The sequence below is a fragment of the Mus caroli genome, unplaced genomic scaffold (assembly GCF_978045245.1).
Source record: "Mus caroli unplaced genomic scaffold, Mus_caroli_1 scaffold_4, whole genome shotgun sequence".
NCBI classification, from domain to species: Eukaryota; Metazoa; Chordata; class Mammalia; order Rodentia; family Muridae; genus Mus; species Mus caroli.
The window spans coordinates 135,027,771-135,053,341 of NW_028227259.1; the positions used below are offsets into that span (position 1 = coordinate 135,027,771).

The 25,571-nt window shown below is 45.1% G+C and overlaps 1 protein-coding gene across 1 annotated transcript in view; it reads right to left on the reverse strand.

The window, feature by feature from the left end:
- The window catches only part of Galnt17 (polypeptide N-acetylgalactosaminyltransferase 17), a 462,159-nt gene that overhangs the window by 15,373 nt on the left and 421,215 nt on the right, over positions 1-25,571 (reverse strand). Inside the window, exons 7-9 of the mRNA XM_021162564.3 lie at positions 16,235-16,420; positions 10,124-10,261; positions 4,909-5,004 (exon numbers count right to left, since the gene is read on the reverse strand). Coding sequence (XP_021018223.1) covers positions 4,909-5,004; positions 10,124-10,261; positions 16,235-16,420 — 420 coding nt within the window. The remainder of the gene's footprint in view (positions 1-4,908; positions 5,005-10,123; positions 10,262-16,234; positions 16,421-25,571) is intronic.

Here is a 25,571-nt window from a genome sequence, read left to right on the forward strand (position 1 = left end):
ACTGGGCCATGTCATTTCATCGGGGTGTGAGTACCTTATTGGCACAATGCATCACAATGACAAGGCGTTTATAAGATACATGGCTTCAAAGATGAAGCCATTGGAGAAGGAGTCCAAGATCAGATTACATTTAATTAGGCGGCAAAAAACAGTTCTCATGTGCCGTTCTGGTGATAGATTAACTGAGAGAAGGACGGTGAGTGTCTCAGAAGAGAAGAGAGAGAGAAGAATACACACCAACAGAGAGGACAGGCAAAGGAGACAGCGGTGTACCTGGCCCTGAGCATGATGAATTTCTATCATCAACTCAGTCAGATTAAGGGGCTGGAAGGAGGACTCAACTGATGAAGGTGTTTGCTGCCAAGCCTTGGGACTTGAGTTCAATTCATGAAATCCACATGGAAGAGAGAAAGGTTCCTATAGGTTGTGCTCCTGACCCCTGTGTCTGAGTGCATGTGTATACACAGACACACAGACACACAGACACACACACACACACACACACACAATGTAAAAATAAGTGAGGGCGTTAATTCTGGCTGTTAAGTGACTTGCTATGTATATACGTGTGTATATGTATATACACCGTGTATATGTACATATATATATATATATATATATATGTATCCAGGTATGATGGTGCATACCTGGAATCCCAGTGTTGGGGAAGTGGGGATAGAAGGACCCCCAGGAGGATCCCCAGGTCTCAATATACAGGTAGCCTAGCCTACCAGCAAGATCCGGGCGGGGCCAGTTACAGACCCTGTCTCAAAAATAAGGTGAACAGCATCTGAGAAATGACACCAGAGTTAACCTATGGCAGCCACAGGCAACACACACACAGACACACACACACAGACATACACACCGTGAAGGATGCAAACAAAGTCAAATTCATGGTCAATTAGTCCTTCTGTTGGGTTGTCCTGTGGCTACGCTGGACATTAGCTCAGTCATGGCATAAGGCTGGGATCTGTAGGCTACTGCTATGACTCGAATCTGAAATGTCTCCCACACACTTGGTCCCCAGCACCCACATCAGACAGCTCACAATCACCTGTAACTTCAGGTCTAGGGGACCTGAGGTGCTCTTCTGATCTCTGGGGGTACTTGCATGCACAGTCACCAACACATGTACACACACACACACACACACACACACACACACACATTTTGTTTTAAAAAAAAAATCTAAAAACAACTTAGGCCCAAGAAAAAAAATAGATCTTTGCCTAATTCAAATTATTAATCAGACAAAAACAAGACTCTTAATGAACTTGTCACAGACACTTTAGCGCAAGCAGGCAGCTCTGAGTGGCCAGGAACTCCTTCCATCTTGTTGATAAACACATGCTGCAAGACAGGAAATTATCCTCCGCGGTGCCTCTTTTATCTCTGTTTAATTGCTGCTTGATAATAAATTACAACACAGAGTCCATTAATTAAGCTAACAATGGCCGTGGAACACCCATCTTTTCTTTAGGGAGTTGCCTGGGTCTGGAAGCATGATTCAGCCTCTGCCCATGGTAGTTATGGGGCAATTTAAAAGGATGCCAATGTGCTTGGTGGGGCGAGGGGACTCCGCCATCAGAAGGCACAGCACTGGGAAGGAAAGGGAAGCTTTGATGGGGAGCAGAGGCACCGCCTGGCTGGCGGCTGGAGAGCCTTGCCAAGCCCTCACTCAGAGCGTGCAGTGGAAACTGAAAACACTGTAAGATCTGCTTTCAATGTCAGCTCGGAGAAAGCAGTCAGTGCTGTTAGGAGAAGTTTACCCTCAAATCAGGGGTGGTGACAGCAATGAGGATCTCAGGTGCCATTCCAAAATCAAGTAAATGGTAGGGATTTTATGTCCACTGGTGGGGCAGATGAAAGATGAATTCTAGTTATTACCCGACAGAGGCTCTGGGGCTGTGAGGATCTCAGCTTCCATCAGAAAAGTGATGTGCAACCCATCTCCTTAGCTCTTACTTCGGGAGGGAGGAGGCGTGTGGGTGTTCATTTCTACCTGGATGTAGTCTTTTGTTTTATTCGCAAATAGTTATTTTATTTATTGTCTGTGGGGTGGTGGGCTGTGTGCATATGTGCCTGTAGTTTTCCATGGATGCCAGAAGAGGGCGACAGATCCCTTGAAGCCAGAGTTGTGAGCCACCACACATGGATGCTGGGAACCAAAGCAAAAAGTACACTTAACTTAAGCCATCTCATCAGCTCCCATTCTTTAGTTTGTTTGTTTGTTACATTGTCTATAAGCTCTTCTTATGTAGCTCACCCAGGCTGGCCTCAAACTCAACATCCTGTTTCCTGACTGCTGGGATTACAGGTATACGCCACCATGTCTGGGTCTACTTGGGCCTTCTTTAAACTACTTTTTAGTTTAAGTTTTATCTTTATAGTGCTGTGCATCAAACTAAGGTCTTTGAGCATGCTAGATAAGGGTTCTAGGTATGTATGTCTGTATTGTGTGTATGTGTGTGTCCATGTGTGTGTGCAAGTTTGTGTGTGTGTGCACATGTGAGGCCAGAGGTTGTTATCCAGCTTTTTCCTCTATCATTTTCTATGTGTTCATGTGTGTTTGAGCTAGAGTGTATGCGTGTGTGCATGCACATGCACTTGTGTATGCACATGCACGTGTGTATGCACATGTGATATGTGTGTGTGTGTGTATGTGTGCGTGCATATGTGAGGCCAGAGGTTGTCATCTGGCTTCTTCCTTTAGGGTTTCTTTGAACCTGGAACTCAATGATTTGGCTAGACTTGCTGACTAGGAAGCCCTAGGGACTGTCCTGTCTATCTCTTTACATCGCTTGTCAGGTTTTTGCCACAGCAGTGAGAAAAGAAACTAATACATCATGTTAGCATGGACTGGTTAGGTCTTCAAGAAGGGAGGGTAAATGCTTTCCTAGTTTGTAACTTGCCTTTGTGATTGCTGGCTGACAGAATATTTACTATGTCTGTGAATGCCAAGTCTGTCTAATGATTTTTGGGATATATTTCCTTCCTATATTAGGGAACTTCTGTTAAGCCCTTAGAAAACACACACACGCACACGCACGCACGCACGCGCACACACACACACACACACACACTCACACACACACACACACACACTCACACACACACACACTCACACACACACTCACACACACACACATACACACTCACGCACACTCACGCACACACATGCACACACACGCACACACACGCACTCACACGCACACACACACTCACACACACACACTCACACACACGCACACACACGCACACGCACACACACGCACACGCGCACACACACACACACACACACACACACACACACAGCTTGCTCATGCCAAGTTATCAAGGGAGATTGGTTTCTTCTGTCTCTGCTCTTACTTATTATTGGTTAACCATTTACTTTTTGGTTAACCGTTTACTTATTGGTTAACCATTTACTTATTGGTTAACCGTTTTTACCCCCTTTCAGGCTGCCTTGCATTCTCAGACAGCCTGAAAACATTTTCTTCTTTCTTGGTGAGGGCTCTGTTCTTGTACTGGTATTTAACCACCAAAGTGATGCGGGGCTTTCAGGGTGGACATTGTTTCTCAGAAGTATCTCTGTGGGGCTTAGGTGTGCTGGTTGGTTTGGTGTCAATTTGACACAAGCTAGAGTCACCAGAGAGGAAGGAAACTCAGTTGAGGAAAGGCCTCCCTCCATGAGATCTAACAGTAAGGCATTTTTTGATTATTTGATTAATTATTGATGGGGGAGGGCCCAGCCCTTTGTGGGTGGTGCTATTCCTAGGCTGGCAGTCCTGGGTTTTATAAGAAAGCAAATTGAGCAAGCCAGGAAACAGCATCCCTCCATGGCCTCTGCACCAGCTCTGCCTCCAGGTTCCTGCCCTGCTTGAGTTCCTGTCATTACTTCCTTTGGTGATGAACAGTGATGTGTAAGCACAAGCTAAATAACTTCCCTTGTCCCCAACTTGCTCTTTTGGTCATGGTGTTTCACTGTAGCAACAGAAACCCTCAAAAAGACAATAGGCAAGAGTGCTTGCTACTCTTATAGAAGACCCAGCTTCAATTCACTCTGTTACGCAAGTAAAAAATTGCTTGTAACCCAACTTCAAGGGATCGGATGCCCTCTTCTGGCCTCCCTGGGTACTGCATGCCCATGGTGCTCCTACCTAAACACAGACACACCCATACATATTTTTAAAAAAGGGTCTCTGTTGTTTCTTCATGATTGTAGGTAGGTATTTCAGGTTAAAATGACACAATAAGGTACAGCTCTGTCTGTTGATAAATGACTCTGACGCTTACCCTAATTTTCTTTTCAATATGTAGCATGCACATTGTCCCTCTTGACATTTGTATAGATGTGACTATATTATTTACTTTTATTACTGCTGTATGGAATATTTGACAAAAGCAACTGAAGGAAGAAAGGAAGGGATGGATAGAGGGAGGGAGGGAAGAAGGGAGGGAGGAGGGAGGATGGATGGATTTATTGTAGCTCAAAGTTTGAGGGTTCAAGCCCATGTTGATGGGGAAGATGATGGCGGCAGGAGCCTGAGACAGCTGGTCACATTGTATCCACAGTCAGAAACAGAGAGAGATGGATGTTGGTGCTCCCCACACTGTCTCCTTTTTATTGAACCCAGGACACAGCCCATCTGTGTGTCTTCCAAACCCAACTAATCCATTTTAGAATTTCCCTCACAGACATGCCCAGAGGGTTGTCTCTGGTGATTCCAAACCTTGTCAAGCTTACCATCAGTATTAACCTCTCACAGTAAGTTACCTTCTTTAGTGACACAATCAGAAAAACATACAAGTTCTAAAAGGAAAAGGAAAAGGGTTTGGAACAAGGAGCAATAGACATTTCCAGAGGTGCTTTTACCCCCTTGCTGGTCCGATATGTGTTCCTACCTGTGGTCCCCAACCGTGGCATGGGTACAGTATTGCTGTGTGGTTTTCCAGTGGCCCCTGGTCCAGACAGACATCCTTGGCCTTATTATTACGAAGCTGTAGGAAGAGGTGAAACACACCCATCAGAAACCTTCCGGGAGAGAACCACTACCCAGTCACCACAACATCCCTTGGCTGTGATTTTAATAGAGGTCACACAATCCTTTCCAAGTAGGGGGTCAGCACTTGAATCTGTGAGCCCTTAACTTGAGCATGACGGACAAAGCTCTAGAGTGGGTATCTTAGGTGGGAGCCCTGTTTCTGGGTCCTGGGAAGTTGGACCTCCATCCCCCACCCTCTTCCATTGCTCCCGTAAAAGAACATGTTAGGAATGATAGCTCAGTGGTTAAGAGCATTAGCTGGTCTTACTGAGGACCTGAGTTCAGACTCAAGTATAATGGCTCACAACAACTTCTAACTCCAGCCCATGGGATCTGAAACCCTCTTCTAGTCTCTACAATTAATATGCTTGTATGTGCACACCCATTCCCACACAGACAAATACATATACATATAAATAAATAGTAATTTTTTAAAAAAAGATAGGGTCTGGAGAGATGTAGCATCAGCTAAGAGTGCTTGTTATTCTTGCAGAAGATTCAGGCTCAGTTCCCAGCACCCATATGGCAGACAACAACCATCCAGTTCCAGGGGAATCTGTGCTGCCCTCTTCTGGTATCCTCGGGTACTGCATGCACATAGTGCATGGGCACACATGCAAGAGAAACACCCATACACATAAAAATACATAAATCTTTACAAAGAAGCTATCAGGAAACTTTGTTCATGTGCTGTTCATGTGTGCACAGGTGCATATGTATATGGATGCACATGCCTGTGGATGACAGAGGACAGCATCAGGTGATATTTATTGAGACAGGGTTTCTCACAAACCTGGAACCCAGGGATCTTCCTGTCTCAGCCTCCCTGGTGCTGCTGGGATTTGAGGTGGGCCCCAGTATGCCCCATTTTTATTTTTGTTTGTTTCTGTGAGTTCTGGGGATCGAACTCAGGCAATCACTTTACCAATGGAACCATCTCCCCAGCCTTAAAGGAATGTTCAGATAGAACACATGGGTTCACATGGATCTCAGGTTTAAAGTCATCTTAGTGGGGTAGGGGTAGGGGGTGGGATCAGGGCCAGGACAGCTGTATGAGCAAATTATAAGTGGACCCCCAACACCAATGCTGGTCTTAATTAACTTTAGGAACTTAAGAGAGCATGACAAATAGTACAATTAAATAAATAAATAAATATTTAAAATAGTTAAAAAATAAAGAAGCAAGCAAACAAACAAACAAACAAACAAAAACCAACACAGGATTTGGAACAATGTGCAACAGAAGTTTCTAGAAGTCCCACAGGCCTGGGCTGGGGAGATGGCTCAGGTAAGGCACCTGCCTTATAAACTCGAGGACTTGAATTTGAACCCCAGGGTCCACATAAAAAGCTAAACATGCTTGCTCATGCTTGTAATCCTAGCCCTGAGGAAGGGTGGAGCTCTGAGGTTCATTATCCAGCCAGCCTAGCTTACTTCCAGGCCAGTAAGAAACGTTCTCGTTCTCGTTCTCTGCCTCTCTGCCTCTCTGCCTCTCTGCCTCTCTGCCTCTCTGCCTCTCTGCCTCTCTGCCTCTCTGCCTCTCTGCCTCTCTGCCTCTCTGCCTCTCTGCCTCTCTGCCTCTCTGCCTCTGCCTCTGTCTCTGTCTCTGTCTCTGTCTCTGTCTCTGTCTCTGTCTCTGTCTGTCTCTGTCTCTGTCCCTCTCTCTCTCTCTCTCTCTCTCTCTCTCTCTTTCTCTCTCTCTCTCTCTCTGTATACCGAATCTGAAGAATGACACCCAGTGTTGGCCTCTGGCCTCCACACATGCACACATACATGAATCCAGACAATCCAGAAACTTGAGCACCACACAAGTCTAAATCGCTACAAGCAATCACTTATATGTACAACATTAACACTCAAAAATCTGAGGCAGGAGGATTGCCATGAGTTAGAGGCCAGAACAATGACTTTCTGGACAGTGTGTCTTTACTTTGTGACACCCTGTCTCTCCAAAATAAAATAAAATAAACAATCTAAATAATGACAACTTTTGTTACCAAGTGAATTTGTTAGCTTTAATGCAAAGACTGTCTGAACTACAACACCATATGGTAAATTTAGCAAACAGAGGAGACAGGAGGTTTTGTTTCCATCTTTTCACTTTCTACACTCTTTATATACTGGTTTTATTTACAAAATAAGGGCAAATTTACTGTCTATAGTCTAAGAAATCAAACTATGATGTCTAGATTTTGCCAAGGCCAATCAAATAGCCAGTTTATCCTGTGATTGGCAGGAATCGCTGCCCTTGGTGTGGGGCAGGGACAAGCTCTGCCACTGTACCCAGGAGCCTGGCTGCGTAATGCATTAGTACTTTCTCTTACACCCTCTCTCCAGAAAGAAGCTTCCTATGTAGCCCAGGATAGCCTCAAACTTACGATCCTCCTGACTTGGTGTTTGGAGTGCTGGGTTCACAAGCCTGCTTCATGACTACTGTCAACTGTAGCATTTTAAAAAATCAATTCTCTCTCTTCTTTTAAAAGGTTACATTGAGAGAGAGAGAGAGAGAGACAGAGACAGAGACAGAGACAGAGATACAGATACAGAGACAGAGAGATTTGTGTATGTGTAGAGGTCTGAGGACACCTTGCTAGGGTCAGTTCTCTCCAACCCCACCCTGATTTTTAAAAATATTTCTTTTTCTTCTAATTATGAAATTATCAAGAATATCGTAAAAATGGCAGAACCTGTAGAGATGGCTCAGCAGTTAAAAGCACATATTGCTTTTTACAAAGGTCCTGGGTTTGATTCCTAACACCCACATCACGTAGCCCCCAACCTCTGTAACTTCAATTCTGACTCTCTCTGGCTTTGGAGGGCACCTTCACTCACTTGGCCACACCCATACTCCCCCAAAGTAATAAGTCAATAAACTAAAACTCTACCTGTTTATAGGTATGTCTTGGGTGACTCTCTGCATCTCCTTCTGTGACAGCAGCCCAGTGTCACAGGGAAACAGAACAGCCAGCCTAGTTTAACTTCTTGTTCTCTCTCTCTCTCTCTCTCTCTCTCTCTCTCTCTCTCTTCCTTTTTTTTTTTTTTTTTTTTTGTTATGTTTTTCAAGACAGGGTTTCTCTGTGTAGCCCTAGCTGTCTTAAAACTCAATCTGTAGACCAGGCTGGCCTCGAACTCAGAAATCCGCCTGCCTCTGCCTCCTAAATGTTGGGATTAAAGGCGTGCACCACCATTGCCTGGCAAATGCTTTCTTTTATAAGTTGCCTTGTTCATGGTGTCTCTTCACAGCACCAGGAAAAATAATTAATACATCTAGTCCATTTTTCTTTGGGGGATTTTTTTGTTATTTAAATCAATTATTTTATTTAAATTGAATTGTAGGGCTCACTACACATAAATTACTATTCATCTGTAAGGTTTGTGATGTATATATTTCCAGTTTGGCAGAACATTTCCACATTGGGAGTGTGGGCTATATTTCTTTATGAGCTCAGATCAATGTGTTTTCTCCTCTGTTCCTCCTACACGTTTTCAACCTTAGAAAGCCTGTCTCCCTTTAGATATCAGATTTATCTCCAGGGCTCTGTGTCTTTATGTCATGACTTCATTTTATTTTGGGAAGAGGTTTTGAGACAGGATCTCATGTAACCCAGGATAGCCTTGATTTTACTATGCAGCTGAGGATACCCTCAAACTGATTATAGACATGCACCACAATGCCAGCTTTACATGGTGTAGGAGATGGAGCTTTAGGGGCCCCACATATGGTAGGCAAGCAGTGGAGACTCCTCTCCAACCAAGGCATTAGCATTTGACAAAGAGCTAAGCAATATACACAATTGGGAGAGTCCCTGCCCACTTTCTGATTTCCCCGTCACATCTGATCCTTCTTCAGTAATGAAAATCCTTTTAGTTTAAAGAGGAGAGGAGAAGGCAGTTAGTATGCATTTCCAATGGCTGCCACACATTGCCTACTGACCTGCTGGCCCTACTAAACACACCATGGCTCATTGTTCTGCCTAGCATCCCATGGAGCAGGCCCTTCCATTGCTCTTGTTTTTATACACTGAGAAATGGGAGGAGCCACATGGTAGGCAACAACTTACTAGAATGAGAGTCTAGCAGATTAGTTCAAAAGATATGTTCTGTTGAGTTTGTTTATTGTGACATAGTCTTGTGTAGCTCAGGCTAAGCCTTAAACTCACTATGTGGCTGAGGATGGCCTTGACCTCCTTATTCTCCCATCTTGGCTTCCTGTGCTGGGATTAAAGACATGTACCACCATGCCAAGCCATTTTTATGTTTTAGAAAGAGTGAAAGCCTCACTACAGAAAATCTGAGAATTCTCTCTGTCTCTGTCTCTGTTTCTCTCTGTCTCTCTCTCTCTGTCTCTGTCTGTTTCTCTCTGTCTCTGTCTCTGTCTCTGTCTCTGTCTCTGTCTCTGTCTCTGTCTCTGTCTGTCTCTCTCTGTCTCTCTCTCTCTCTCTCTCTCTCTCTCTCTCTCTCTCTCTCTCTCTCTCTCATGTCACTAGTTATCCATAGCCCACAACGATGAGCAATAGAGGCTCTGGCCTCAGCCCAGCCCCCGCCTCTCTGTCTTTTGAGATGGAGTCATGCTATATCATTTAAATTGTCCTGGCTCACCATGTACCCCATGAAAATCCTATAGCTGGGATTACAGGTATGCATATCACTTAGGTCTACTCCTCTCTTCCCCTTCCACCTGTCCCTCCCCTCCCTCTCCCCCCTCTTTCTTGTGTGTGTGTGTGTGTGTGTGTGTGTGTGTGTGTGTGTATGCGTGTCGTGATAGGGATTTAACCCAGGAACTTGAACAAAGTATGCTAAGCAAGAGCTCTACCACTGAGCCATAGCCTCAGCTCCCTGGCTCTTATTATGACCTAGATCCTGCTCAGTGTCCTCACTTACATGGCCCAGAGACCCCTGCCCCCAATGTCAAAACATCTCAAAACTGTCATGACTTGGGCAGATAACAAAGCCACGGTCCCAGTCCCATTCCTGCCTTCAGACCCTTGCTAGTGAGAGAACCTTGTACCTCCAAGAATCACTAAGGGGCAGAAGGGAGGAAGGCCCCGTCGTCCCTCAAGTGTGGTTGATCTTACCTCCCCATAGGCGATAGTGTTGTTGTATCTTCTCATTTCTGGGTAAACATGGTCCAAATACCACTGGAAATTCTTACATTTCAAACTTTTCCTTAATGCTTTTCTTTCTGAGACGTCACCGATATCGATGCCTGGATTCTGCAAGCAGAGAAACAAAGGGCATTAGTGGCTTTGGGCCTCTGGCCAGAGCCTTGTGCAGGTGGAGTCACTTTTAGGAAGGGCATCTAGGGGAGTTGGAGCCTGGAATGCTTTGGGGTATTTTGTTTGTTTTGTGAGAAGGAGCGTTCCAGCTTCATTTCTGTGGCCGTGATAAAACATCGTGACCAAAGGCCACTTGGAGGAGGAAAGGGTAGATCTGGTTTACTCTTCCATGCTACGACCCATTATGGTGGGAAAGCCAAATCAAGGGCTCAAGCAGCCAGTCCCTTTATGTCCACAGAGCAAAGAAAGCTAACATATCCATGCTACCTGCTGCCTATGCTCAGCTGGCTTTCTGCACTCATACACAGCCCATGGAATGGTGCCACCTGCATCCAGGGTGGGCCTTTCCACCTCAACTAGCGATCAAGACAATCCACCACAGACATTCCTGCAGGCCAACAATTTCTCATTAAGACTCCCTTCCCAGACTGTGTCAAGTTGACATTTACACTTGATCTTAGCCAAAAAGGCCGAGAAGCGATTCAAGTTGACATTTAAGACCTTACATTACATTGCATTACATAGGATCATATGTAGCCCAGGCCAGCCTTGAACTTACTTTACAGTTGAGGATGGCCTTGAACCTCTGATCCTTCTGCCTCTACTTCTTGAGTGCTGGGATTACACATATGTTCTATCACACCTGGTTTATGTCATATGGAGGGAAGAACCCGGGGCTTTGTGTATTCTAGGCATACACCTTGCCAGCTAAGCTACGCCCCCAGCCCTGTAGTGCTCAGGTTAGCTTCAGCAGTCTTGATGTATCACTTAAACATAAGCTATAGATTATACTCATTCCATGGAGTGTGTGTAGGAAGATTGGACAGAAGTCTAGACAATTCTCCATCTTTATCACCACTGGGTTTAAGGACCCCAGGACACAAGGGTGTCAACAACTTACTCTCTGGGATTCTTCTCTTTCTTAGTAATTACCCAAGACAATTATTGTAGGAATTATTCGACGATGACAAGAAAATAAATGTTTCTAGCCTCCTTCGGCTCGTCTTTCAACTTGTGTGTGACGTCCCTCTTTGTGGGCACTCTGCAAAGCTCATTATATGCAAAGGAGAAAATAATTTTCTGTGTGATGATGTTCTGATGAATAATTCACTCTGCTTTTATTGAAATGAACCTGTAATGGGTTGCTGTGTGATGACAGAGGGGAAATAAACCATCTGAAATATGAGCCTCAGTCTCAGCCCCAGATGACTGTGAGTCACAGGACACAGGCTAGGCTGGGGGCAGGGGCGGGGGTGGGGGCAGGGGGAGCCAGATGGGACTTGAGGGCACCGAGAAGAGTTAGTCTGTTAAGATTTTGTCAGTAAGCAGGTAAGGATTTTAAGTATGTTTGTGCATGTGTGTAAGTGTAAGGATATGTTTGTGTGTGTAGGGTGTGTAGGGGTGTGTAGGTTTTGTGTGTGTGTGTGTGTGTGTGTAGGGGTGTGTATGGTGTATATATGGATGGATGGATATATGTGTGGGGAGTATATGTATGTGGTGGTGGTGATGATGGTGTGTGTGTATATCTGGTGTACATGCATAAATGCATATGTAGGGTCAAGAAAACATTGGTTGTCTTGCTCTCTTGTTCCCAAAAACTTACATTTTTGTTCCTGTTTTAAGACATGGTTTCTCACCATAACTGAAGTCGAATGCTCCAGGATCTGTCTGTCTCCTCCTGCAATGCTAGGGTTACAAGCATGTATGGCTATGTCTGGCTTTACATAGGGACTGGGGATTTGAACATAGGACCTCATTTCTTCACAGTGACTGCTCTTACAAGGATGTTAAAGAAAAACATTCTTTAAATATCATACTTACTAATACTTAAAGGCAAGCCAGAAAACAGTATTTAACTCTTTGTTTGAATATCCTTGGCCTAGTTGGTGGATGGTGTTTGTTAGTCTGAGAGTTGGTTTGAGACAGGACCTCATACTATAAGCTGGTCTTGATCTTACAACCCTTCCTGCTTCGTCTCATCTAGTGTTGGGAATGTAGGTTTGTGCCAGTGTGCTCAGCCAAAAGTGTTCCCTTTTACCCCTTTAAAAGAAGAAAAGACAGGATCTCAAGTAGTCCAGGCTGGTATCAAACTGGCTATGTAACTAGGAATGACCTTGGACTCCCGATCCTGGTACCTCCATCTCTCCAATGTAGGGATTACACACTTGGCTGAAATGGCCATTTTAGAGCCTGGCAGGATAGCACTCACAACTATGGACCAGCCATCCGGAACCAACCTAGACCTGTGATTCAGTATTGTTTGATTTTCCTTACCTATGATCAATCACAGTCCAAAAATTCTAAATGGGAAATTCCAGAAAACAATTCATAAATCTGCAGTAAATTTTATCATAGTGCCTTGTTTGGATCATACCACTTTATTACTGGCTGTTGCTATTGGCCTCTTCGTGTGCAAGTTTATAAATAAAACTTGGCCATAGTCTTGGCCTACACGCTGAATGTGCTTTAGTGTATTGAGTGCTTAGGCTGAGAGTGTGGCACTGGCCTATCATGCCAGCATGTGGGAAGCCGAGGAAGGAAGATCATGATTTGAGGCCAAACTGCTCGCTGTGGAGTAAGATCCTGTCAAAGCAGGTGAGGGAGGGGAGGAGAGAAAGGAAGATAGAGGTGAGAGGGAGGAGAAGGAAGTATGGAAAAAAAAAGGAGAAAGGAAAGAAGAATTGAAGGAAGAAAGGGAGGGAGGGAGGGACAGAGGGAGAAAATGAGGGAGAGAGGGAGAGAGGGAATGTGTTGATCTCATTGTGAATCCTGAGACTGTGAACTGGAAAAGTCTTTTCTTGTTGTGGTGTGGCTCATCCCTAGCACACACCTTTAACCCAAGAGCTTTCTGTAAACAGGGTTAAATAAGGTCAACCATAGGTCAAGAGGCAGAGCAAGGAACCAGCTGACAGGGAGTGGGCATAAGAAAACCCAAGAAAGAGAAAGGAAGGTCTTTGAGTTAAAGGGTATTTAAGACAGTGTGGAGAAGGAGAAAGGGCCTTTTCCTTCTGGGACATTGGTGGAGTAGGAGGGTCAGCTGGGTGCTTTCCTGCCTCTCTGAGGTCTCAGGCTTACACCACGGTGTCTGACTCCTGAGTCTTCATTTAGTAAATTGTACATATGGGACTTTGTGTTTTAAAAACAAGAATGTCTTAGGATCTAACATGTCTCTAGTTTGGTTCAGATTTGGGTCCAGACCATTCAGGGCTCTAAAGTGAGATTCTGTCCCAATGCTACACACACACCCCTGATTTAGGAGTTTTTTCTGGATCATAGAACGTGTGTATATGACCTTTATTGGTTGAATATCCTTCGTCTGAAAACCAGAAACCTAAAGCTCTCCCACATCTGTACCTTTTGAGCAGTGTTCATGAGTTGTTCCTTAGGATGCTCAGGCCCCATGTGTGGTTTCTAGTCTTCTTAAAACCTCCTTCACAGTAGCCCCTTGACCAAGCAGGGATGGCAATGGAGAGTGCACTGGGCAAGAGTGACTAGAACTTAGCTCTTGTGACTCCAAGAGTGATAGCTAACTATTGTCAAGCTGACATGATCTAGAATCACTCTTCTGGGTATGTCTGTGAGAGATTCTAGAATGGATTTATTGAGGAAGGAAGACACGCCCTGAATGTGGGTGCACTGTCCCATGGGCTGGGGTGCTGGGCTGAATAAAGAGGAGACAGTGAAATGAGCAACAGCGTCCATCTCTCTCTGCTTCCTGACTGAGGGTGTGACCAGTCGCCTCACACTCCTGCCAACATGCCTCCCCCATTTTGATGGACTAGACCCTTGAACTCAGAGCCACAATAAACCATTCTTTCCATAAGTTGTTTTTGTTGGGGGTTTTATTCTAGAATAGGAACAAGAACTAATATGAGAGATAAAACCATCATTCTACATTCTTCTCTACAAAACATGAATTACCCTGACACAGGAGCACTAGGGTTATAAGTTCACATCCCTGCCCTGATGATTTGTGTACATATTCTTTATGTAAGAAGATGTACTTCTAGTTAATGTGTATGCATGTATGTGTGAGATTGTGCACATGAATGCAATGCCCATGGTGGCCATAAGAGGGCACCAGATCCCCTGGAGCTGCAGTTAGAGGTGATTATGAGCTGCCTGAAATGGGTACTGGGAACGGGCCTCTGATCCTCTGCAAGGTCAGCAAGCACTCTTAACCACTGAGCCATCTCTCCAACCCTGAGTTGGCATTCGTGTAACTTCTTAAGGAAGACCCATTAACCTCCCAAAGTACCAGGTTTCTAATTTGTAAAATGCACATTGTAGTAGGCCCCTAACAAGCCTGCATTTATTGAGTATTCAGTTGTGGGATGAAGTCTATTCTGTACCTCATTTGTTATCACTGGGGCCCTTTGGGGTAAGTATGAACAATTTATGTTCTACAGATGAGGAAATCTAGGCAGAATGCTCATTTGCCATGAGATTAAATGAGATGTTGTAAAAGAGAAATTTATCAAGCATCTGGGATGTACTAAGTGCTCATCAAAGGTTATCCAACTTTACATAAGAATATGTGAAAGTTTGGGCTGGCAAGATGGTTCAGTGGGTAAAGGGGCTTGCTGCCAAGGTTGATGACCCACGGTCCTGCCTAAGGACCTGAATGGTGGAAGGAAAGAACCTTTGTGCCCAGGTTGCCCTCTGGCCTCTATATGATGCACACTGTGGCATCATCTCCCCTACATACACTAAATAAATGAATGTAAATTAAAAATGCATAAAGGAATACTGCGTTCGATGATGACTCTACACTGCTAAAAGAGGGAGAGGCAAATTTTTAGGATGTATTTCAAAAACTGTAATGAGGTAGAGGCAAGCCTGGCATCACAAACTATATCACTCAGCTACTTGTGAGGCTGAGTTAGGAATGTCAAAGGTTCAAGGTTAGCCTGGCCCGTGAGAGTGAATTCAAAGCTAGCCTAGGTAATTTAGTGAGACCCTGTCTCAAAATGAAAAGAAAAACAATGGTTAAAGGTGTGGCTCAGTGGTAGAGCCCCTGCCTAGAATCACCCAGGGAGGGTCTGGGGGCGTGACTCAGTGGTAGAACCCCTGCCTAGAATCCCCCAGTGAGGGGCTGGGGGCGTGGCTCAGTGGTAGAGCCCCTGCCTAGAATCCCCCAGTGAGGGGCTACTTTCCTAGCTTACACAAGCACCTAGATTCAACCCTAGTTGAAGTAGCAGGGGGAAAACTGTAACAACAGTGACACAATTTCTATACTTTTCTCCTTTACCCACTCAAACCTTGCACAAATTTAACTGTATTTCTGCTGCTCTACTGCGGCCTCCCGAACAGAGAAATGAAGATCCGCCATCACCCCGCATTTTATTGCTCAGTATCTCAAAGCACAGCAAAGTGATCAGTGGAGATTTCATCAATAGCACAAGACAGAGGTGAGAGTCAAATCAAGTTGGGCACAGCCACGGGGTTCGGGGTTCCTGCTGGGAGCCTGGAGTAAGGAGAGATTTTGCTGGAGTCCCCAGCAGCACGCATGAGGGAGAGAAGGAAACAGGCATCATAGCCTTCACACAACCGTCAGTCAGGACTTGTCACTGGCAGCTGCATTCCCACGGGGTCGGGGAGGCGCACAGCAGGAGCAGAAGGTTGGTGTTGCTCAAGGCCGGGTGAGGACCTTTTGGACACAGCGCATTCTCAGAGTAGAGAGACAACGCTCATATAAGAAGATTTAGATTAACACGGCAACAAGATCTGCAGATCTTTGTAAGTGGATTGATGCCCTTTGGTTGTGTTTGCCCCAGTAAGAGGATCAAACACTCAGATGTCTGTGAGCCTTGGCAAGAGAAAAGCCATTGGCTTATTAAGAGTGTCTGCGGCCTGCCAGAGAGCCTAACTTATCGTTCTAGGATGATAGGGAAAGCTGCCTGTTCCTACCTCCAGAGGCAGATTCCACGCTATGTACACATGTGACTTGTAGTCGTCCATCCAGACCTCGGCTACTCGCAGTGCATTCCTCTTGGTGTAGAAGCCGATGTTACTGTTATACGGTTTCTTCTTCCGCTCAATGTGGGCCACCCTTGAACATGGAAGGACCTCCATGCTGCCACCACAGAGCCATACCTGGAGGCACAGAGACTTGATCAGTATGGCAGAGGATATCCCAGAGGCCACTGCCCTTCCCACAACCCCCAAAGTAGTGGTTGAACCTAGATAGCATGAACCCTAGTTTCCTTTCTGTTGCTGTGATAAAACACCGTGACCAAAAGCGATTTAAGGGAGTAAAGGATACATCTGTCTTGTACTTCCAGGTCACGATCCATCACTGAGAGAAGTCAGGGTAGGAACTCTAGCCAGAACTTGAAAGCAGGAAACATGGAGGAATACTGCTTGTTGGTATACTCATAAGGTCACGCTTAAATAGCTTTCTTATACAATCCAAGACATTCTGAGTAGGGAATGGCGCCACCTACAGTGGGCTGGACCTTCCTACATTACTAAGTAACCATCAAGACAAGCTCCCCACACAGTTATGTCCGCGGGGCAATCTCATCTAGGCTATAACTGTATCAGATTGACAGTCTGAGCGAACTATGACAGTTTAATATGATTGTCAGTTTGAATGAATGTGGAATCATCAGGAAGACAAACCTGTTGGGCTTGTTTATAAAGGAGTTTCTAGACTGGGTTAACTGAGGAAGGAAGACTTGCCCTGAATACAGGAATCATCGTTGCATAGGTTAGAGCCTTGGGCAAAGGAGAAAATGGCCAAGGACCAGCGTTCATCTCTCTGCTTCATAACTGTGGATACGATGTGACCAGATGCCTCCCTCTCCTACTGCCATGCCTTCTCCGCCATGATAGAACTCTGAGCCACAATAAACTCTCCCTTCCTAAAGTTCCTTTTCTCAGGTATTTGGTCACCATAATACATCTCACTATGTTCTGCTTGTCCAATTTCCAACTCGGCTTCTTGTCTTTTTATTATTTGCGGAGGCTTTCGGGAGAACCTGGCTGTGGTATAATCTATCTCATTTTTCCTTCTTTTATTTTCGGGATGTGGTATTGTATGTCTGCTTCTTTTCCGACCTCTGTGGGCAACTGCAATACATGGCAATCACTCATTCATACACACAAATTAAAAAAAAAACAGTTTAAAATGTCTTTTTTAAAAAATTAATGGACTTAAGGGCTGGGTTTAGTCGTTGAGTTGGTAAAGCATTTGTGTAAGAATGAATGCTTGATTTCAATCCTAGAGGATATCCAGGCCTGGTAGCTTATGCTGATAATTCTAGCTTTGGGGAGGTGGAGGCAAAGAATTACCGGTGTTCACTGGCCAGCTAACCACTGCATTGGTGCCTGTGGGAAGGGCAATAGCCTTTTTGGTGAGCTCTGGGCCAGTGAGAAACTGTCTCAAAAAGGAGGTGAACACCTGAAGAATGTCACACATACACACAAACTCTCAGGGAAAGGTGAATGTGTGTGTGTGTGTATGGGGTTATCCATATTCCTGGAATTAAATACCACTGAAGAATCTTGGTTATGAGATGTACCTGGGTGAGCCCTGAGCCACATGTGCAGCCTGTGTGACATTCTTGGTATTTGTGAGACAAAATGTGAGATGCAACTGTCTTTACAGCAATATTATGAGACTTTGAGGACAGTGGGGGATCACCCCAACTTCCTCTCCAGGACCCTCATTCCTTCCATCTACCCTTAAAGATGGTCTCTCAGGTTGTTGATGTGTCAGGAAGCCCAACACGGGGCTTTCTCCTCCTTCCCTTAAGGGTTTGCATTTCTGCAATCTTAGCAGCAGCTTTTCCAAACGTCTTCTGTATCCCTGATCAAGTCACTCTGGGGTCCACTGAAATTGGTTTCCATGTCACTTGGGCAACAGGGAGCTGGGCCTGGTGGCACAGTTTTGTTATCCTAGCTATGTGTGTGATGGAGGCCGAGGGACCACAGCAAGTTCACACCTGCTTTGGTGTGAACTTAGTGAGTCTGCTTCCAAATAAAAAGCAACTAGAGGGGCTGGGATGTAGTTCAGTAGTAGAGCACCTGCCTACAATCTCTCAGTGTGAGAGTGTGGCTCAGTGGTAAAGTACCTATATGGCATACAGGAGGTCCCGGGGGGTCTTCCTCCAGTCCTGGGCAAAACCAAACCAAACCAAACCAAAAACCCAACAACAACAAAACAACCTAATAGCAACATTTGAAAATAACACTGGTGAATCTCTCAATGTAGAACTCATAAAATAATCCCATTGGGTCTTCTAAGTATAGGTAAATTTTAGCTTCCTTTTTTTTGTAAAATATGACTAAAAACATAACCAGAATTTATCTGGCTAAGAAAATATTTTAATTTGTTTCTCCCATTCTTCTTCTTTGGGACTTCTTGGTAACCCTTGTCCCCTGAGAATGGCACACTAATCACTCCCAACGAGCTGCCGCTGGTAACTTTCCCTGGTGTTTTGTGCCGGGCTGGGCAGATGAGCTGTGTCACCTTACCCCGATTTAAATGCATCTTCTCTTCCACAATCAGATGGATGCTTCATGGCTTTCCTCCTAAATTCCTCTTACAAAAATTCAATTTCAATCCATGGCTTTATTTATTACAGTTTCTCAGAAATGGGATTTACGAATGCAGATCTGGAGACATATCTCAATTTAAGTACTGTGGTGGCGAGAACCCCCTAAACACGTAGATTCTACTGCCGGTTGGGTCGATGCAAGCCATTTCTCTTAGCACAGGCTGAGGGATTAAAACAAACTTTGGCAAGTGACATGTGACTCCAAGGAGGAAAGAAAGACATTATTGAAAGCAGCCTGCTTCATCGAGCAGAGTCAGGGGATGGGAGAGACTTTCCCTCCTGATTGTTGTTGCTTCTGTATTTAAAAGACAAACCGTATCAGAGGGAGGCGAATCATACTGGTCTGAACTTGTCATCAGTTTAAAATCCATTACATTTGTACCACCCAGTGGAATAGCATGCTACTGCCATGCATGATCAAACTCCTGTGTTAGAGAAAACATCCCACATAATCCTTAAATGCACTTTCTCTGTCTTCCTACCTCCAGCTGTCTTTTCTCTTTCCTCAAATCCCTTTATTTTTCTTCCATTCCTTCCTTCTTTCCACCTAAGTTCTTGTTCCCACCTCACATCTGTTCCTTCCTTTGTGCTCTGGTGGAGCCTGGGGACAGCAGCAGCTCTGGTGGATTCTGGGGACAGCAGCAGTGAGATTGTTAACGTGGGATGGGCAGCGGGATGAGTAACAGGTGAAGAGCTGGGAAGATGGCTCACTGGGTGAAGGCCCTTGCAGACAGGGGAGTTCCATTCCCTGGGGACCATGGGGGAAGGGAGAACTTGATTCTACAAGTTGGTTTCTGCCTTCTGCGTGCACTGTGACACACACACACACACACACACTCACACATGTGCGAAAAGGAAACAATATAAAAAAACATTAAGCTCAGCATATGAAGGAAGCAGTTGGCATAAACTAGAAGCTACCTGGGCTATACCCAACAGAGTGTACTGAGAGAAGCCCATGGGAGAGGCATTTGATAAAAATGAGTCACGAGTCTCCTGGACCAGCATGTATAAGTGGATACCTTTTTCCTACTTTGTTAGCCCATCTTCATCTTCAAGAGTACAATCACTTCAAAAAAATTAGTGTGTGTGTGTGTGTGTGTGTGTGTGCTGGTACACATACACCTTCCCTGCAGTGCATGTGGAGGTCAGAGGACAACTTGTGGGTATTCGTTTTCTCCTTCTACCATGAGTTCCAGAGCAAGTCCTTCAGCTTGGTGGCCTTACAATTAGATGCGTCTTGCTGGCCTGGGTTCCTTTTTACAACAAGTGATCTTTATTTCTACTTTTGACCATATGCTCCTACCACAACTTTTTCATTCTGGGACACAGAAACCTAAAAACATCACTGGGTGTCCCTCAGGACTCAGATCCACACCGTAATGCTTAGTAACCTTAATTTCCATCTTCATGGGCTCCAGAATCACAAGCCTCCTGACACGCCTATGATGGGTGCATCATATAAATCAGTGGCTCTCAATCTTTGGGTTGTGACTCCATTGGGGTCAAATGACTCTTTCATGGGGGTAGTATATCAGATATCCTGCATATCAGATGTTTCCATGACAATTCACAACAATAGTGAAATTACAGTTATGAAGTAGCAATGAGAATAATTTTATGGTTGGGGTTACCACAACATGAGGGACTATATTAAAGGGTCAAAGCATTAGGAAGGTTGAGAAGCACTGGTATAGATTAAGATTAGCTTTTGAGGATGTTTGTAAGCTATTGTCCTGGTTGGCCTTAGCATTGTGTGAAGACCCATGTTGACTGTGGGTGGGATCATTCCCTAGTCAGGGACTAGTAAAGGAAGAAAAATTGACCTTGGCACAGACATTCATTGCTATCTTCTTCCTGACTACAGCTGCAACAAGACTTGCAGCTTTGACTCTCCTACCATGATGAGATGTTCCTCGAGTTATAAAGCCAAAATACTTCCTTAGATTGCTTTTATCAGGGTCTTTTGAAGAGAAAAAAAGAAAAAAACAAAAACCTTTAATTTTTTATTTATGTGTCCTTATATGTATGTGCAGAGGCCAGAAGATAGTATCAGCTTGCCTTGAGCCAGAGTTACAGTTGGTTGTTGCAAGCCATCTAACATGAATGCCAGGAACTGAACTTGGCCCCCTGCAAGAGACATGGTCTCAATCACTGGGCCATCGCCCCAGCACCTGTCCAGGTAATGTTGTCACAGCCAGTGTAACTAAGTCAGTCATACATCCAAAACAGAATGATCCTTCCTTCCCTACAGCAGTTCCAACTGAACAGACATTCAGCATTCTATTGCTTTGTGTTCCCAGAACCCTTCCCGATGCCCTCAACTTATAACAATTTGCCTTTGGCCATTGAACCCAATACTATATACGTGTTTATTAGGACCAGCTTTCTGATCTGGTCCTCTGCTGGAGATCTAAAGATAATATAGACATGAAGGAGCCTGCTGACTGAATTCACAACTTTCACTAGTTCCTCAGGGCTGAGCATGAGAGTATGTATCAGGGAAGGGCCGAGAACAGCTTTGGCACCTTCATATGGAAGTTTCCAGAAGGCAGGGGGGAGATAACACTGTATTCACTTTCCTACCTATACATATTACTCATCCTGCTACCACCATTTAGTATGCATTTTGCTGAGGATTAGAAAGCAGCTGTTAGAGTGTAATTATAGATAATCTATGCTTAGCCACTAGAGGAGACTGCATTATATTTAATTCTGTCTTCAGCACCAAAGGCCATAGCTTTGAGACTGTATGCCCTGATGTGGAAAGAAGCTGGTATTTACAGTTTTTAAAGACTGATATCTTGTTATTTTTTAAGTGTTTGTGTGTGTGTGTGTGTGTGTGTGTGTGTGTGTGTGTGTGTGTGTGTGTGTGAGCAGTGTCCACAGAGGCCAGTAGAAATTGTCAGGACTCCTAGGCCTGGAGTTATGTGTGACTGTGAGCTGCCCAACATGGGACTTAGGAACAGAACTTGGGTCCTCTGTAAGAGCATTGTGTGTTCCTAAATCCTGAGCATCTCTCCAGCCTGCTTCCATATTGATTTTATAGTATATGCAATGGCTAATCTTGATTGTCTACCTGGATAATAGGAGATGCATTTCTGGGTGTGTCTGTGAGGGCATTTCTAGAGAGGTTCAATGGCAGAGGGAAGTCCCACCCTGAATTAGGGTGGTGTCTTCTCATGGGCTGGGGTCCTGGACTGAATAGAAAGGAGACAGTGAGCTGAGACCAGCATCCATCTCTCTCTGCTTCCTGTGAACACATCTTGGCCAGTTGCCCCTGCTCCTGCTCCTGCTCCTGCTCCTGCTCCTGCTCCTGCTCCTGCTCCTGCTCCTGCTCCTGCTCCTGCTCCTGCTCCTGCTCCTGCTCCTGCTCCTGCTCCTGCTCCTCCTCCTGCTCCTGCTCCTGCTCCTGCTCCTGCTCCTGCTCCTGCTCCTGCTCCTGCTCCTGCTGCCACTGCCGCTGCCCCTGCCCCTGCCCTGCCCTGCCCCTTTCTCACCAGAGTGGACTACATCCCCTCAAGCCAAGAGCCAACGTTAAAGCAGACAAGTATTTCAGGCTCCTGGAGGCTTGTATTCTCAGAGTTGTTCTGTGATCTCAGTCAGTGTGGGTCTAGTGGCATTACACCTTCCTGCCGGTGAGTACCAAACATCAGTTGACGTCATAATGTCTTTGGGACTCTATTTTTCTTCTATTCCGATCTATTTTATATTTTACTTTTACATCCCAACTACAGATTCCCCTACCTCCTCTCCTCCTTGTCCCTCCTGTCTTTGGGACTCTTATGTAGACATTCCTCAACTCCTTCACCGAGACAATGTGTCTCGGTCCCTTTATTTAATAGAAACATCAGTTTGGGGCCCTCTTCTTAGTTGTGAGGAAAAGCTCTGCTGAAAAGCAACATAGGGAAGAAGGGTTCATTTCAGTGTATCGTTCCCTAAGGTGCTACCCATCATTCCAGGGAAGCCAAGGGAAGAACTCGAGAAATCCTTACATCACATCCACAGTCGAGGGCAGAGAGAGAAGTTACCATACATAGGCAAGCTTGCTTGCCACCAGCTTGACGTCTTCACTCGTATATAGTCTGTGACCCTCCAAAGCGTGCATATGGAGGCCAGAAAATAACTCCTTGGAGGTTGGTGCCACCTGCAATGGGGGCTGTCTTCTTGCATTAACTACCAGTCAAGTCAAATCTACCCCACATATGCCCACGGTCCACCCTGGTCTAGAAAATCTGCCCAGGTGATTCTCAACTATGCCAGCCTGATTTTTTTTTTATACCACCTATCTTCTTTGGCTACAAGGCCAACCTACCTTCTCTATCCCATTTCCCACTGCATGGTCAAGCTTGGAAGCTACGCACTGAAGGGAAAGAAGCCATTATGTGGAAGGAGTTGAGACCTTGGAATGATCACTAGGAAGGCTCCCTGCCAGCATCTACCATGAATTTGTTTTCTGTGCCTATGTGGTGTATATATGTCTCTATGTGTGTGTGTGTGTATGTGTGTGTGCGTGTGCATATGCATGTATGTATGTGTATGTGTGTGCATGTGGAGGCCAGAGGTCTAACCAGCCATCTTTCATGATCACTCCCATTTTATTTTATTTTAGTTTATTTTAGTTTAGTTTAGTTTAGTTTAGAGATGGGGTTGCCACTGAACCCCTGCTCATTTCTTTAGCTAGACTGGTTGGCCAATGAATTCTAAAGCTCTGTCTGTACAGTTCTCCCCAACCTAGTCATCCTATCCCTGGGCTTTACAACCACATACTGCCCAGGTCAGATTTTTCTGAGTGGGTGCTTGGGATCTAAACTCAGGCCCTCAATTACAAGACAAGCACTTAAACCACTAAGCCATTTTCCATGACTTCCGTGAATTTAAGTACTGGGGAACCAAGGATGGGCCCCTGTAAATGCCAGGCAATGGCTCGTCCACTGCACTACAGTACCAGCCTCACTGTGGCTTTTAAATTTGTTATTATTATTTTCATTTAGAAGGAGAAAGGTGCCCATATGGAGGTTACAGGACAACCTGTGAGAGTCAGTTCTCTCTAACATGTGGATTCTAGAGGTTGAGCTCAGATCATCAGGCTTAGCAGCAAGCGTCTCCAAGCCATTTCTCCAGCTCAGATTTATCCCCCGCCCCCATTATACCAGAGACTTGGAGTTCAGGGACCTGAGGGATTTGCCACAGGTACTCTGCAGTTCTAACTTTGAACTGCAAGCTGTTGAATTTTGAGAGGCCCAGGCTTTTAAAGGACTCACTATCCAGAAGTAAATGGCTACCGTGAACTTCCAGTAATTTCATCTATCTCTCTCCATTCCCCATTGTCCAGCGAAGCGGGCTCCTGCCCTGAGACATTGCATACCTTCCTGACCTGCCCCATTCCAGTCACTTCTTGGCTGCACTTGGGGACCAGTTTCACATTTGAGAAGTCTGTCAGAACAGGCAGCCTGTGGCAGAGCTGATAAAGAGGACATGGTCTTTTAAATTTTTAAACAGTTCTTTCTGGGTGTTGTTTTGTTCTGGCTTGCCTAACACTGTGTCCTGTGTATCTCCTAGGACCTGGGGTCTGAAATGTCATCTCTTGCCTGCTGGCTGCTGCTGCTGCCAAGGGCTGGCAGCCTAGCTCCCGCAGTGTTTGAGAGGCGGATGGAGCAGGTGTGCCATCCATTCAGAGATGGCTCCTTGACAATGAAAGCCAGCATGATCAAAACGGCAAACTTTGCTCCTTGGCTCAGAGCAAACCCAGGGAGGGTGTTACATTATCTTCACGGCATGGCTCCCCCCACCCCCTGCTTGGTTCAAAATGCTGAGTATGCTTTATTGGGTTAAAATAATGTTTTATATGCAGTTTTAAAACAGTATTTGTGTTTATGTGTGCATTTGCCCCATAGTAGTCATGTCGAAGTCAGAAGGTAACTTTTGAGAATTGGTTCTCTCCTTCCACCATGTGAGCCCTTAGGTTCAAATTCAAGTCCTCGGGCTTGGTACCTAATGCCTTTCCCTACTGAGCTATCAAGCCAGCCCCTCAAATTTTGTTGAAATAAGGTCGTTGCATTAGGCTATTAAAGCTATTCAGATCTTCCCGAGGCACAGAGCCTGTTCCTAACTACCTGCCTTAATGTTCTGAGTTCCCAAATGAAAGACACACACACACACACACACACACACACACACACACAGCCTTCTACTTTAATATGCTTTAAACTAACAGCTGGGCTACTCCCAAATATCCACATGGCTAACACACTCTCCCCTTTGATATTCCTGGATTATTACTTTCTAAATCTTATATTTCATCTTGACGGCCCCAGACCCAGTCAGGGGTCCCCTGGGGCCATTCTTTCTCATCTCCTAGATATTTGGTATACTCTCTCTTCCTATACTTCTCAGGCCTGATCTTTCTGCTTTCTGGACATAGTGGTTCTAACTCCTTCTCTTGTCTCCTTGCCTGTGAATCCTAAAGTCCCGCTTCTGCCTCTCTGCCCGGCCACTGGCTGCTGGCAATTTTATTTACCAACCAGAAACCAACTGGGGTAGGGACCCTCAGCATCTCACATTAGGATTCTCATGTAATTTTGGAAACCAAATTAACAAAATACAAGCATTAAACCAAATCTACAAGACAGGGTCCCATTCTGTAACCCAGACTGGTCCCACACTCACAGCAATCATCCTGC